Consider the following 13,956-nt stretch of genomic DNA (forward strand, 5'->3'; position numbering starts at 1 on the left):
GGGGTGGGAACTACAAAAATGGGGGGTGGAGAGGGGGGGGGTAAGAGGGGGGGCCTTCTCTATCGCTCTCGCTGAAGCCTCTTCCACATCACGGGCGGTTTCGATAGGGGGGGGGGGGGGGGGGAAGTGTTACAGCAGTTTAGAGGAAAAGATGAGTTCCATTTTGTACATGTTGAGTTTAAGATGTCTACTGACCATCCAATTTGAGATGTCCAATAGGCAGCTGGAAATTCCAGCTCAGAAGTCTAGGTAGATACAAGAATCATCGGATGGTAATTAAATCTTTGGGAGCTGATGAGCTCATCAAGTGTAATAGTAAAGAGAGAAGAGAGCACAGGACAGAACATGAGGGTGCGACACCTATGGTTACAGGGGGTGATGTGGAAGAGGATTCAGCAAAAGAGATAGAGAAGGAGTGTGCAGAAACAGAAGAGAACTAGGGGAAGGGGAGTCATTCCAAAAATCTAAAGGAAAGAATGATCAACAATGTCAAGGCTGCAGAGAGGTCAAGGTCAATAAAGATTGAGAAAAGGTCATTGGACTTGGCAAGTAAGAGGTCAATGGTCACTTTGGAGAGGGCAGTTTTTGTGGAACTACAGGGTCAAAAGCCAGATTGCAAGAGAGGAGAAGTGGAGGTGCCCATTATAGGTGGCCTTTTCTCATTATTAGCTACAAAGGGCAGGAGAGATATCGGAGGATGGTTAGCAGGGATGGAAGGCGCAAGTGAGGGTTTTTTCAGGATGGGGGAGACATGGGCACATTTGCAGGCAGAAGGGAGGCAGCCAGTAGACAAGGAGAAACTGAAAATGAGTGAGGGAAGAGAGACAAGATGGAGGAATCTGCTGGAGAAAACGGGATAGAACAGGATCTGTTTCATCAAGAGAGACACAGGTTTAGGAGGAGATTGTGACCAAAGGTGGGGTACTTTCCTGGAAGTCAGGGGAAGATGGACCCCCATGGGCATTGCGGCAGATGGGTCCTGAGGAGAGAGAAGGCCCTGGGCACGGCCCAAGAGGGGTGACTACAGAACGTAAGTGCCCGCAGGGCAGGGGTGTACGCACAGTGCCTGCCCATGCTGGAGCCAGGCTCAGAGATTCTGGCACAGGCTAGCGGCCCCATTGGAGGGAACTCACAATTTCTTCCCTAATGGAGTAGTCGGCCGTCTCCAGGTAATTCAGCATCTCTGCAACGATCTGCTGCGCATTGCTGCGGTCACACATGGCATAGAGGAGGTCCACCGCTCTCTGCCGCACACTCACGTCCCTCTCCGTCTAGGGCAGAGAAGGGGGGGGCCACTGTGGTGGGGCCCAGGGGCCGCGAGCTCTACCAGTGGGACCAACCCACACACATGCACATTCCCAGGAGAATGGGCCTGGGGACCTCACCTTCAAGGCATTGATGACCGTCTCTATGTGGGTCTTCACAGCCTCATGGGAGAACTCTGAGCTGGCCAGGGTGCACATGCTCTCCAGGGCCAGGTACCGGAGATTCGTCTCTCTGTGCTGTAAGAACTGACCCAGCTGGTTACAGGCACGGACCAGCAAATTGGGTTCACTGTTGTGACAAGAGAAAAGAGAGAAGTCAAAATGAGGGGGGGGGGGGGTAACAAGGGTCAAAGTGAGCTCAGGGTACAGCAGTCTGGGTGGCCAAAGCAACCCCACCGCCAGGGCTAGATCACTGGCCCTTCCCTCCCCAAAGCCCTGGGAGGAGGGAGGCAACTGTGTGGGCTCTAGGAGGCCAGGGCCTCCCAGCTCTGCAGACCAGCTCAGGTCAGTGTCCATGGGCTCATGGACAGAGTCAGGGGCAGGGGGCGCAGGCTCAGCCCATCTGTGGCTGGCTCTTTAAGCCACCAAACTGCCATGCCAGGCTGAGATCAGGATCGAGCAGCAGCAGTCCTAGTGAGGGGAAGGAAGGAGGCATCTACTGGGCACCCGTTCTGACCCAAACGCTTCACAAAGATGATCTCATCAGAACAAGAATCCCAGGGTCCGATAGCCTATTGTGGGTGGCACCCACTCGGACCTCAAAAGGTATCAATCCTATTGGGGGAAAGAACACCTCCCCAGTAAGTCAATGCTACTAAAGGCCTGCAAAGACAGCAGGTGACAAGTAGTGCCAGAGAGGTCACCAGGGGATCCGACACTCATTGGCAAGGACCCTGGGAGTGCCGTTTAAGCATCTCTCTGTGCCCCATTTCCCTCATCTGTAAAATGGGAATGAGAGCAGCGCCTGCCTCCTAGGGGTGTGCAGATGCCAACTTCAGCAGGGAGTCATTATTACTGTGATGAACAACCGGTGCGGGGGATCAGAGCGGACTTCCTGGAAGGGGGGGTCCAGGAGGCACAGGCAGACGGCCTCCGCTGCTGACAGGGCTGCCACCCACCTTCCCGCCTGCTGGGGCACGCACCTGTCGTGGTGGATGATGAGGCTGATGGCCTCGAAGAGCACGGCGTTCTTGGCATTGGAATGCTGCACCTTCTTGGACTTGGGAGGCTCCTGGGCTTTGTTCAGGATCGTCTCGAGGCATTCAGTGAGGCGTCCCCGCACCGCAGGGTCTTCTAGGCAACACCAAACACCATTAGGGACAGTTCAGCGTGAGCTCCCCCACGCCAGCCACAGCCCCCAGGGTAGCTCATCTGGGCAGCCGGCCCCACCAATGCTATGAGAGAACAGTCGGGTTCCCTCTATCTTGGTGGCTACAGGCCATATAGCTCTGTCTGAACAACCAAGACGCGTGATAAACTCAGCCCATCTCTGCCAACCATCCCAGGACCATCTCACCCTAAGTGACCCTGGGAGGCCCCAAGGCACAGGGGCCCCCTTGGAAGCATCTATAACACCAAGGGCTCATCCTTGACTCTCCTCCCCAGCTCCTACTTTCATGGCTGCTGGAATCATCTCCCAGTCCCCCAGGCTCAAGGGAACCCTGCCTGAGGGAATGTGCCAAGAGGAGAAGTCTGGGAAGCTTTCCCTGAGGCTAAGTCCTAAAGGGGGAGGGAGACCCTGGCAGGGATGTGGAGAAGCCCAACACTGTCCCTGGAGGATTGTTACCGTCAAGGCACCAGGGGAGTGCCTCAGAGGTGACCCGCTATGGGAGGGCCTGCACAGCAGTGACCCCTCTCAGCAGTACGCTTGCTGACCCCGCCACAGGAGGACGAGCCTCACGACCCGTGAGCAGCAAGCCGGCACTCCAGGCCACATTACCTGGGGGCGGGTAACACTGTAATAGCCGCAGCAGCTTCACCGACAGCCACGGAGCGGGCACAAAGTAATAAGTGTAGTCCTGGAGATCTGTTGACGCGGACGTCACAATCTGGAGAAGAAGCAGACAGGGCATCGGGGGTGACTGCCAGCTCCCCCACGGGCCCAGAACAGAGGGCATCCCAAAGAGACAGGGCCTGCCCTCACTGCACTTGCATTCAGGGACGATGTAGAAAGATGTGGACAGACACAGAAAGGCTTCCTTGGAGGGAGGCCTCCCTGGGCCTTGGCACTGGCCATCCCTTCTGACCTTCACTTTGGAGTCCTTCTCTTCCTCTGAAGACCCAAATGAAACAGCAGGTCCCGCATGAAGCCTCTCCTGACCAGCTCCCCACGAGTATGTGCCCTGCTCTCACCTGCCTGCCTTGGATTACCTGCAGTGCGGTGGCATTCATCCACCTCACACTTCTGCTGTATGTAACTGTAAACATCCTCAGTTTCTTCCCCATGAAAATGGACACTCAGAGTGAAGAACTGTCTCACTCTCTGTCCTTGTCACCCCAGTGCCCAGGGCACTTCACCAATGCTGGAGAGTGCCAATGACGTGTGTCTGTGCTCCCAGAGGACCCACTGAAGCTCCTGGGCAAGGCAGGGCAGCAGGAAGTGGAATGTGGTGATGTGTTCATCCCTGGGCTTGGAAAACTTCCACGTGACTAACAAATGTTAGTCACCCCCACTCCCCTACGCCCGAATCTAATCACTCCAGGACCTGGTGACTAAGAGGGTGAGACCTCCTCAGGGTCTCTTCAGGATGGCATTCCAGCAGCAATTCCCCTTTTTTTTCTTAAAACGAAATTCCATTTTAATTCCAATTCCAGATTCTCCTCTCCCCCTCCTTCCACATCCATTGAGAAGGCAAAGAAAACATGTCACAAATGTGTACAGTCATGCAAAACAAATGAAAGAGACAGAGAGAGAGAGAGAGAAGGGAGAGGCAGAGACAGGGGAGGGGGAGAGAAGAAGCCACAGACCTCAGTCTGGGCTCTGAAGGCAGCAGCACCTTCACGCGGTCCCGGGGAGCTACGCCAGACCACTCATCGCGTCACCAACACGAGCGCTCTTTCACCGCTGATTGTCGTTACCATGTTGCTGTTACAGTACAGTCTCCTGTACTTCACTCTGCATCAGCTCATATACATCTTGCCAGGTTTTCTGAAACTCTGCCCTTTATCATTTCTTATGGCACAACAGCATTCTGTCACAGTCACATGCTTCAGCCATTCCCCAACTGATGGGACATCCTCTCAATATCCAATTCTTTGCCACCACAAAAAAGCTGCTTTCAATATTTTTATACATGTGGGTCTTTTTTCTTTGATCTCTCTGGGGCACAGACCTAGTGGAGGGATTGCTGAACCAATGGGTAGCCGTGATTTTGGGGGGTACAGTTCCAAACTGCTTTCCACAATAGCTGGACTAGTTAACAGTCCCATCAACAGTGCATTAGTACCCATTTTCCTATAATCCCACCGACATTTGTCATTTTCCTTATCAACTTTGCCAATCTGATGCAAGTGACAGAGTACCTTACTTAAGAGTTGTTTTCATTTGTCTTTCTCTATTAGTTATTTAAAGCATTTTTTGACAGATGGCAGTTGATACCTGGTTTTAATCCCCCTGAAAAACTACTTATTCATATCCTTCTGCTATGTATCAATTAGGGAATGGCTCCTTTTCTTGTAAATTTGACTCGGTTCCCTATAACTTCAAGTAAGACTTTGGGGCGGCCAGGCAGCACAGTGAGTAAGAGCACTGGCCCCAGAGTTGGATGACCTGGGATCGAATCTGGGCTCAGACACTTAGCACCCACCCAGAAACACCTGGCCGTGTAACCTTGAGCAAGTTACTTAAACCCAATTGGTTAAGAAAAAAAAAAGTAAGACTTTAATTACTGGATGCAAAGACTTCCCGCCCAGTTTCCTGCTTTCATTCTAATTTCGGCTGCACTGGTTTTGTCTGTGCAAAAATTTTAATTTTATGTAATGCAAATGATCCATTTTACTTTCACGAACTCAGCTCTCTTTGTCATCAACTCTTCCCCCTCCATAGATCTTCCCCGGCTCACTCACTGCTATGCTATCTTTGCATCTAAATCACGTGCCCATTGTGAGCTTATCTTGGGAGATGGTGTGAGATATTGGTCTATACTCATTTTCTTCCAGACAATTTTCCAGTTTTCCCAACAGTCTTTATGAAGCAGTGAATTCTTGCCCCAATAGATGGGATCTTTGGGTTTATCAAACACTAGGTTAATGTGTTCATCTGCTTCTGTATACTTGTAATGGGAATGTAAATTTAGAAGATCTTCCCTGCCCCTAGACTAAAGTGCACCTGAAGCCTGGGGTGGGACGCTTGTTTTTCAGTAAATACTTTTTGATTGGCCAGTAGGTCAATAAGGTTGTTACATTCTCTGAGCCAGGAGGCTATATAAGCCCTGATGTGAGGCTTTGTTTTGGGGGCTCACTTTGAGAAGTGTTCTGTGATTTGATATAGATTATGGGAAGCCGTTGTCTGGAGCTCCCCCCCCCCCAGCTTTGAAAAACCCAGATGTTGATTGGGTATGGATGTAATGGCTGGACAGTTTGGAAAGCTGTCTACTTGATCTGTTTCTGTCTTGATAATTCTGCCTGTATACTTTGAAGTTCGGGGTGCTGACCTTTTTCCCCTGAACAAGGTAAACGATATATGTCTGACTGATTAAAGTAAGCTTGTTAACCCATTTTGAGTTGCTTTCCTTTATCAAAGCAGATCCAAGAACCTGTATGGGCAGCCACCCTGAGGACGCTTGGGGTGCTTGCTGCTACAATACTGTATACCTAATCTGTTCCACTGATGAACTGCTTCTTATTCAGTGCTGAAGTTTTTGGATGATTAGAACTTTGCAGAATTGGAGACACTGCTGCTATCCCTCCCCACTTTCCTTCTCATTGTTTTCACCGATTATCTCAATATAATTGAATTTTGTTCCTCCAAATGAATTTTTAGATTATTCTTTTCTAGCTCTATACAGTAATTCTTTGGTAGTTTGATTGGCATAGAACTAAAAAAGTAAACTAATTACAGAGTTTCTTAGTTTTAGTGTACTGGCTCAGCCTATTCGTGGCCAAATAATATTTCTCCAATTATTTAGATCTACCTTTGTCTGCATGAAAGTGTTTAGTAATTGTGTTTATATAGTTCCTACATATGTCTTGGTAGATAAACTCTCTGGTATTTTATACTATTCATACTGATTTTAAATGCAATTTATCTCTTCCTGCTGGGCTTTGTTGGTAGGTAGTATACAGAATTGCTGGTGATTTGTGTAAATTTAAAAATTTACTAAATTTAAAATTTGCTAAAGCTAGAAATTGTTTTGGTTAGATTTTCAGTTGATTCCCTGGGTTCTCTAAGTAAACAATCCTATCATCTGCAAAAGGTTATTATTTTGTTTCTGAACTGCCTATGCTTATTCCTTCCATTTTTTTTTCTTGCCTAATTACTACAGCTAGTAGCAGTACTAATACACTATTGAATAACAAAAGGTGGACATTATGACCTTCCCCCGATCTTACTGGGAAGCTTCCAACTTGTGCCCATTACAGAGAATGCTTGCTCTGGTTTTAGATACTGTTCATCATTTTAAGGAAAGCTCCATTTACTCCTGTGTTTTATAGCATTGTTGTTTTGTGTTTTTTTACAAGAAAGTATGTTGCTTTTTCTCAAAGGTTTCTTCTGCATCTGTGGAAATAATCAAATGATTTTTGTTTTCATCACTGGTGTGGCCAATTATACTTAGAACTTTGGAAATACTGAACCAGTCCTGCACTTCTGGCATAAATACAATAATAAAGTCTAATGTATGATCTTTGTGATATAATACAGTAATTTCTTTGCTAGTATTTATTTATTTTGACCCTCCCTAGTTTAGGTATCAAGACCATATTAATGTCATAGAAGGCATTCAGTAAGGCCTCCTTTAACCTACTTTTTCAAACAGTTTATGTAGTATTTGGAATTGATTGTTCTTTAAAAGTCTAGTAAAATTCACTTGTAAATACAACTGATCCTGGGTTTTTTTTTTTCTTCTGAGTTCATTTATGGGCTTGCTTAATTTCTTTTTCTAGGATAGTTATTTCTATTTCTTGTTCTGTTAAATGGGCAACTTATATTTTTGTAAATAGTCATCCATTTCATTTAGAATGTCAGTTTTATTGGCATGCATTATATAGCTCTTAATAAATGCTTTTCCTTAAGAGCGCCGGCCCCAGAGCAGGGAGACCCGGGATCAGTTCTGGCCTCAGATACTCGGCACCCACACAAAAATAACTGGCCATGTAACCTTGAGCAAGTTACTTAACCCCAATTGCTTTAAAAATTAATAAATGCTTTTCTTTCATCTTCACTGGTTGCAAATTCACCTTTTTCATTTGTAATTTGGCTTTCTTGCTCTTTTTACATTAAATTAGCCAATGGTTTATCTATTTTATGGTTTTCGTTTTCTTTCAAAAGTCAGCTCCTACTTTTATTTAGATAAAAAAAACCCTTTTTATTTTGTTCGTCTGTTCTTTAATTTTCAGGATTTCTATTTTGGTGTTTAAGGATCTTAGTTGGTTGAATTTTTTTAGTTTTTTTTTTATATGCATGTCCAATGTGTTGATGGGCTCTTTCTCTTTTTGATGTAAGTTACATTGAGAGATGAAATTCCCCGTAAGGGCTGCTTTGGCTGGAATGCACCAATTTCTGGTGAGAAACAATTGTTTCATTGTTGTCATTGCCTTTGATGAAATTACTGCCTGTTTTGTTCTTTGTCCCATCTGATCTTGAGGATTTTATGAATGTCCAATTAATTTTAAGTCCATGATTCAAAGGTCCTTTATTAAATATTATTTTATTGTATTAGGGTCAGAAAAAAGATGCACTTAATATTTCTGCAATTATCTGTAAGGTTTTTATGCCTTAATATATGCTCAATTTTTTTGAAGATGCCATGCACAGTTGCAAAACAGGGATATTCCCTTCTATTGCCATTCAATATTCTCGAAAGGTCTATCATATTTAACTTTTCTAAAATTCTATTAACTTCCTTAACTTCATTCTTATTTTATAAACTAGATTATATATATATAAAGATTTTAAATTCATATATATGATTTTATCTAGATCTGAGAAGAGGAAATAGAGGTTCTCCCACTACGATAGTTTTACTGTTTATTTCCTTCTGTAATTCTTTTAACTTTTCCTTTAAGAATGTTAGGCCAGGGGCAGTCAGGTGGCTCAGCGAGTAAGAGCACCGGCTCCAGTGTCGGGATGACCTGGATCAAATCTGGGCTCAGATACTTAGCACCACACCCAGAAATAACTGGCCGTGTAACCTTGAGCAAGTTACTTAACCGCGAATGCTTAAAAAAAAAAAAAGAATGCTAGGCCAGTGAGTAAAAAGCACTGGCCCCAAAATCAGGAGGACTTGAGTTCGGTTCCAGCCTCAGACACTTAACACCCACCCACACACACAAAAAAACTAGCCATGTAACCTTGGGCAAGTTACTTAACCCCAATTGCCCTCCAAAAAGCAAAAAAGAATGCTAGGCCATTTGGTGAATGCGTATGCTCAGGACAGTCCTTCACTGTCTATGATGCCTTTCAGTAAAGGGCAATTTCCTTGACTATTCCTCTTAATTATGTTTACTTTTGCTTTTTCTGGGATCATGACTGCCGCAGCTGCTTCTAATTCAGATGATGTGATAGTAATGGCAATTAAAGATTCCCCTGTATTGGCTTGGTTTTCAAATTGATTGTATTAAAACCCAGAGCTTGTTAATCCCACCTGTGGGATGGACTTTTTGATGTGAAAAGAAAGTCCTGACTGGGAGGAGCTGGTGACGTAGATTTGGAGAGACACTAGAGAGAGGCGGAAGATTTTTTTGGAAGCAGCACCTCGTGGAGAGGGAGAGACTAAGAGAATTGCTGGTGGCCGCTTTGAATTGCCCTGGACTTTTGAGACCTGCCCCCTGAGCTGCCAAGGACTGAGGAGACATGGCTGTTTTGCTGGTACTTTGTCTGTCTGTTTTGATGTTATTTTGCCAGATTTGTCCACTGGTGAAAGACTGTCCTTTTGTTGAAGAAGTCCTGGAACCTGGCTGTTCGCTAAGAAGGCCTGCGACTGTCCTGCAGACAGAGAGTGAATACTGTCCACTGGTGAGGGACAGTACTGTTGTTGCAGGGGTCTGGAGACTGTCCTGCAGACAGAATGAATACTGTCCACTGGTGAGGGACAGTACTGTTGTTGCAGGGGTCTGGGAGCCTTTCTGTTGGTTCAGAAGCCCTGAAGAAGGATTTTCTTGTTGTATGTTTACAGAAATCCTGGGAGAGGGCTTTGCTAATGTGTTCAGGGGTTCTAGGGCTGTTCTACAGACAGAGGATAAATTCATGAAGGGACTGGCAATGTATCTTATGGCCTTGCTAAGCCTTGTCTCTCCAGGAACTAAGATTGCTGAGAACTTGCCTCGTGTCAAGATGAAGAAAAGACCTCCATTTGGGTATTAAGTGCTGTGTTTAAACTTGATGTAACTCTGGGGTAGATTCAATTGTGATCCAGGGGTGGGGAACTTTTGACCTTTTTGTGTTCTATGGTTGAGCAAATGAATGTATTTTACTTATGTTTGGAAACTAATCTCCATTTGAGAAGAGGGGCTTTGTGGTGGACTTAATTAAGGTATAGCCTAGGGGTGGAGAAGTATTTGGAACAGAGACTTTGTAATTGATTGAATGATTGGAAAGTCCTGGGGTGGGGTAGGCCTTGGAGATTATTTAATCACACTTAGTAAATGCTGTATTTGGAATGATGTCATGTTTTGATCTTCTCTGTTCTGGGTTTGTTACTGAATAAAATAGAGAGCACCTATGCTGGTATTTTGAACCTGGGAAGTTGCCTTTCTTTTTGCTTGGCATTACATTACAGATGAGCAGATTGGATTTTGCTCCAGCCCCTTATTTCTAATATGCGGATTTTTCTGAATGTGCTTCTTTTAAATGACAATGCGAGATCATGGTTTCTAATTCATGTAAGCTTATGGCTGTTTATCCCACTCAGTTGAGGCTGCTGTGTATTTCCCTCCATCCTCTTCTTTTCTACTTATCCTTCTATTTTTTTAACTGTTACCTCCTTAAAGAGTCTAATTTGCTTTGTTTGTGACCCCTGCCTCCCTTAATCTACGCTTCATCCTACTCCACACACACGGACACACACACACACACACACACACACCCCTACCTTCTTCTGTTTAACCCTTCTCTCTCCTACTTCCTTGTTGGATAATATTAATTTTTGTGCCCAATTATGTATATGTATTCTTTCCTCTTTGAACCAATTCAGACGAGAGTATGGTTCCAGTGTTGCCTGCTCCCCTTTCCCTCCACTCCATCATAGAAACTCTTCCTTATAAATGCCTCATTTATATGAGATAAATTTCTCCATTCTTCCTCTCCCTTCCCCCCTCTCCCAAAGCATTCCTCTTCTCCAACTTTCTGTTCTTCCTTTGGGATTATCTTAACCTAACAGACTCTCAGGCTCCCTTGTCTAGGTTAATTCCCTCTGAGACCTCTGGTAAAGGCAAAGTTCTGAGATATTACATGTATCGACTTCTCATATAAGAATGTAAACAATTTTAATCTTACTGAGTCCCTTATGGTTTCTCGGTCATGTCTGTCTTCTTAATGCTTCTCTTGAGTCCTGTGTTTCAATGTCAAATTTCCATTCCACCTTTTCATCAGGAATGTGTGAAAGTCTTCTATCTAATTAAAGGTCTGTTTTTGCCCCTGTAGGATTATATTCATTTTTGTTCAATAGGTTATTCTTGGTTGTAATCTTAAATCCTTTGCCTTCTTGAAGATAGATAGATAGATAGATATTCTAAGTCTTCTATTCCTAGAAGCTGCAATATCTGATGTGATCCTGACCACTACTCCCCAGTACTTGAATTCCTTCTTTCTGGCTATTTGTAAGTATCTTCCCCTTCACCTGGGAGCTTTGGATTTAGGCTATAGTGTTCCTGGGAGTTTCTATCAAGAGGTAAATTCTTCCAATTTCTACTCTGCCTTCTGATTCTAAGATATCTGGGCAATTTTCCTTTATCATTTCTTAAAATAGGATGTCCACATTAATTTTTGGTTCATGGCTTTCAGGCAACCCAATGATTCTAAATTTTTTTTCCCTTCATCTCTTTTCCAGGTCAATTGTTTTACCTATGATATATTTCACCTTTCTTCTATTTCTTTCAGTTTTTTAACTTTTATTATTTCTTGATATCTCATGAAGTCATTAGTTTCCATATGACCAATTTTAATTTTCAAGGAGTTATTTTCTTCAGTGGTTTTGCACCTCTTTTAACTAAGCTGATAATTCTCTTATAATAACTTTCTTGCATAGGTATCATTTCTGTTCCCATTTTTTCCCTCTATCACTCTTATTTGGTTTTAATCTCTTTTTTAGATCTTCTGGGATTTCTTGTTGGGTTTGTGTCCACTCTGCATTTTTCTTTGAGGTTTTGCTTGACAATATTTTTCAGACATTATCTTTTTCCGAGTCTTGAGCTTCCCTGTCACCGCTGTAGCTCTTTATGGTGAGGCGCCTTCTTTGTTTGCTCATTCTTCCAGCCTCCTTCCTGACGTTGGATTCAATGTTAATGTAAGGCTCTGCTCATCTGTGGGAGGATGGCTAGCCCAAGTTTCTCTTCATGTCCTTCTGCTGTGTTCACAGCTCTGACTGGGAGTTCCCAAAGTGGTGCAATCCAGGGAGAAGACTGCTCCTTGCCCTCCTAGTCTGAGCTCTGCAAGTTCCTGACTCAGGTATGGTCTGTCGTCTAGTGCATGGTTAAGTTTTCACAGACTGCTGCTGGATTGGTCGCTGTGAGCCCTGGCAGGCTCTGCAGGTTCAGAAGGACTAAACGGCTTGCTTTTGCCCCTTTGATCTAGGACTCCTGCCCTGGGTTATTCCACTGTAAGCTTAGGCATTGGGCTAAAGACTAGAACTGAGTCAGTCCCTCCTCTGCACATAGGATCAAAGCCACACACTGAGGGTCTGGAACCTGTTCCTTGTGCAGTACATAGCTCAGGCCTCTCTCACTCGTGACCTTGATTGTTCCTCTCTGTCCTAGCCCGAGGTAATGGGTGATTGAGCTGCCAGATAGCACTGTCCCCACTCTCAGAGGTAGGTCAGAGGTCCCCTAGGATCTCTTCCTGCCTCAGTGTTCAGACTCGGTCCCCTTAAGGCTAGAAAGCTCACTGTTGCTGCCCCTGTGGCCAGTCCCTGCCCCAGCACTCACACACCTCTCCTCCTAAACTGCTCTGGGATGGATAAAAGACTCACCATGACTATGGGGGGTGGAGGGAGGAGGGTTCCCCAATCAGAATTTAGTCTGGTGTATTTTCTAGGCTGCTGTGAATGTGGTGTATTAGGTAAACTAGGCAAAGATGCTTCCTTTCATTCCCTACACCTACCCCCCCATTCCCCACCCCCATCAGCAATTCCTTTCCAATTAAACCTTGTCATCTTCTACTGCTTTACTGGCATCCCATGAGTATCCTCCTTCATCCTGCCATGCCCTAGCACAAAACTTGTGAGAGAAACAGCCTACAGCCCTGTGGAACCTGCTTCCGGGGAGACAGTCCACCCTTTGTCCCCCTTCCATGATCAGGTCTCCCTCAGAAGGGACAAGGTAGTCAAATGCAGCATCCAAAGGAACCTCCACGTGAAGGGTCCCTCCCACTCCTGCCCAGAGTTCTAGGAAATGTAACAAGGTCCATCTCAGGGACTGGCCTATACTCAGTCCTTTCTTTGCCATTAGAGGGTGGGTGGCAGAGAAAGGAGAGAAAGAAAGAACCAGGAGCAAGAGGCACACTCTCCTGCAGAAAAATGAAAGCTGATTCTTTTCCAAGTGTACACGGCTAAGAAAACCAATGGTTGGGGCCCTGGGAGTCCATCAACATGGTAGGGAAACTCCCTGCACTAATGCAGACTGCATGTCTTCCAGTCTTCAAGTGGCCTGGAAAACTGAGAGGGGAGGTGACCTTGACCTGCCTTGGGTCACCCAAGCAGACCCCAAGGCTGGTCCTCCATCTACATCAGGCTCCTCCTCAGTAATAAAGAGAGAAACAGCCATATTCCAGCTGGTGGCTACACAGACCTCTGGAGAGCTCTGAAAGCCTCTTCAGCCAGGGTCAGTGCTCAAAGGGACACTGCGCCAGGACTCCCCACTCTGAGGACCCTGGTCCCTGGAAGCCAATCCGTCACGGAGCCACATACACTGGGCTAAAGAACCACAGGTATGACAGTGAACTTCAAAGGTCACCCCCTTGAGCACAACACATCATTACTTTGGTGTTCTTCCCCAGACCTCCAGCGCCCATGATGGCAACGCCATCTCCTGCTCCTGGGGACTCCTGCCACATCCTCCTTTTGTATCCAAATTAACCTGACCATTCCGAGAAGGTCATGGGTCAACCAACTGCTTTCTGACTGCTCTCCCCATCCCAAGACTCCTATGACAAAAACAGGCATGACTGGGGCACTAGGTGGCACAGTGAACAGAGTGCCGGCCCCGGAGTCAGGAGGACCTGAGTTTGGATCCGGCCTCAGACACTTACACACACACACACACACACACACACACACACACACACACACACACACACACACACACACACACACACACACAC

General features: G+C 45.7%; 1 protein-coding gene across 1 annotated transcript in view; it reads right to left on the reverse strand.

Annotated features, from left to right (window-relative positions):
• The window catches only part of AP2A2 (adaptor related protein complex 2 subunit alpha 2), a 55,316-nt gene that overhangs the window by 7,539 nt on the left and 33,821 nt on the right, over nucleotides 1-13,956 (reverse strand). The window contains 4 exon segments of the mRNA XM_069107887.1: nucleotides 1,134-1,271; nucleotides 1,386-1,554; nucleotides 2,408-2,558; nucleotides 3,205-3,313. Coding sequence (XP_068963988.1) covers nucleotides 1,134-1,271; nucleotides 1,386-1,554; nucleotides 2,408-2,558; nucleotides 3,205-3,313 — 567 coding nt within the window.

Source organism: Petaurus breviceps, unplaced genomic scaffold (assembly GCF_028583685.1).
Source record: "Petaurus breviceps papuanus isolate PSGF00001 unplaced genomic scaffold, PetGlider_PUasm1.0 90317, whole genome shotgun sequence".
Lineage (NCBI taxonomy): Eukaryota > Metazoa > Chordata > Mammalia > Diprotodontia > Petauridae > Petaurus > Petaurus breviceps.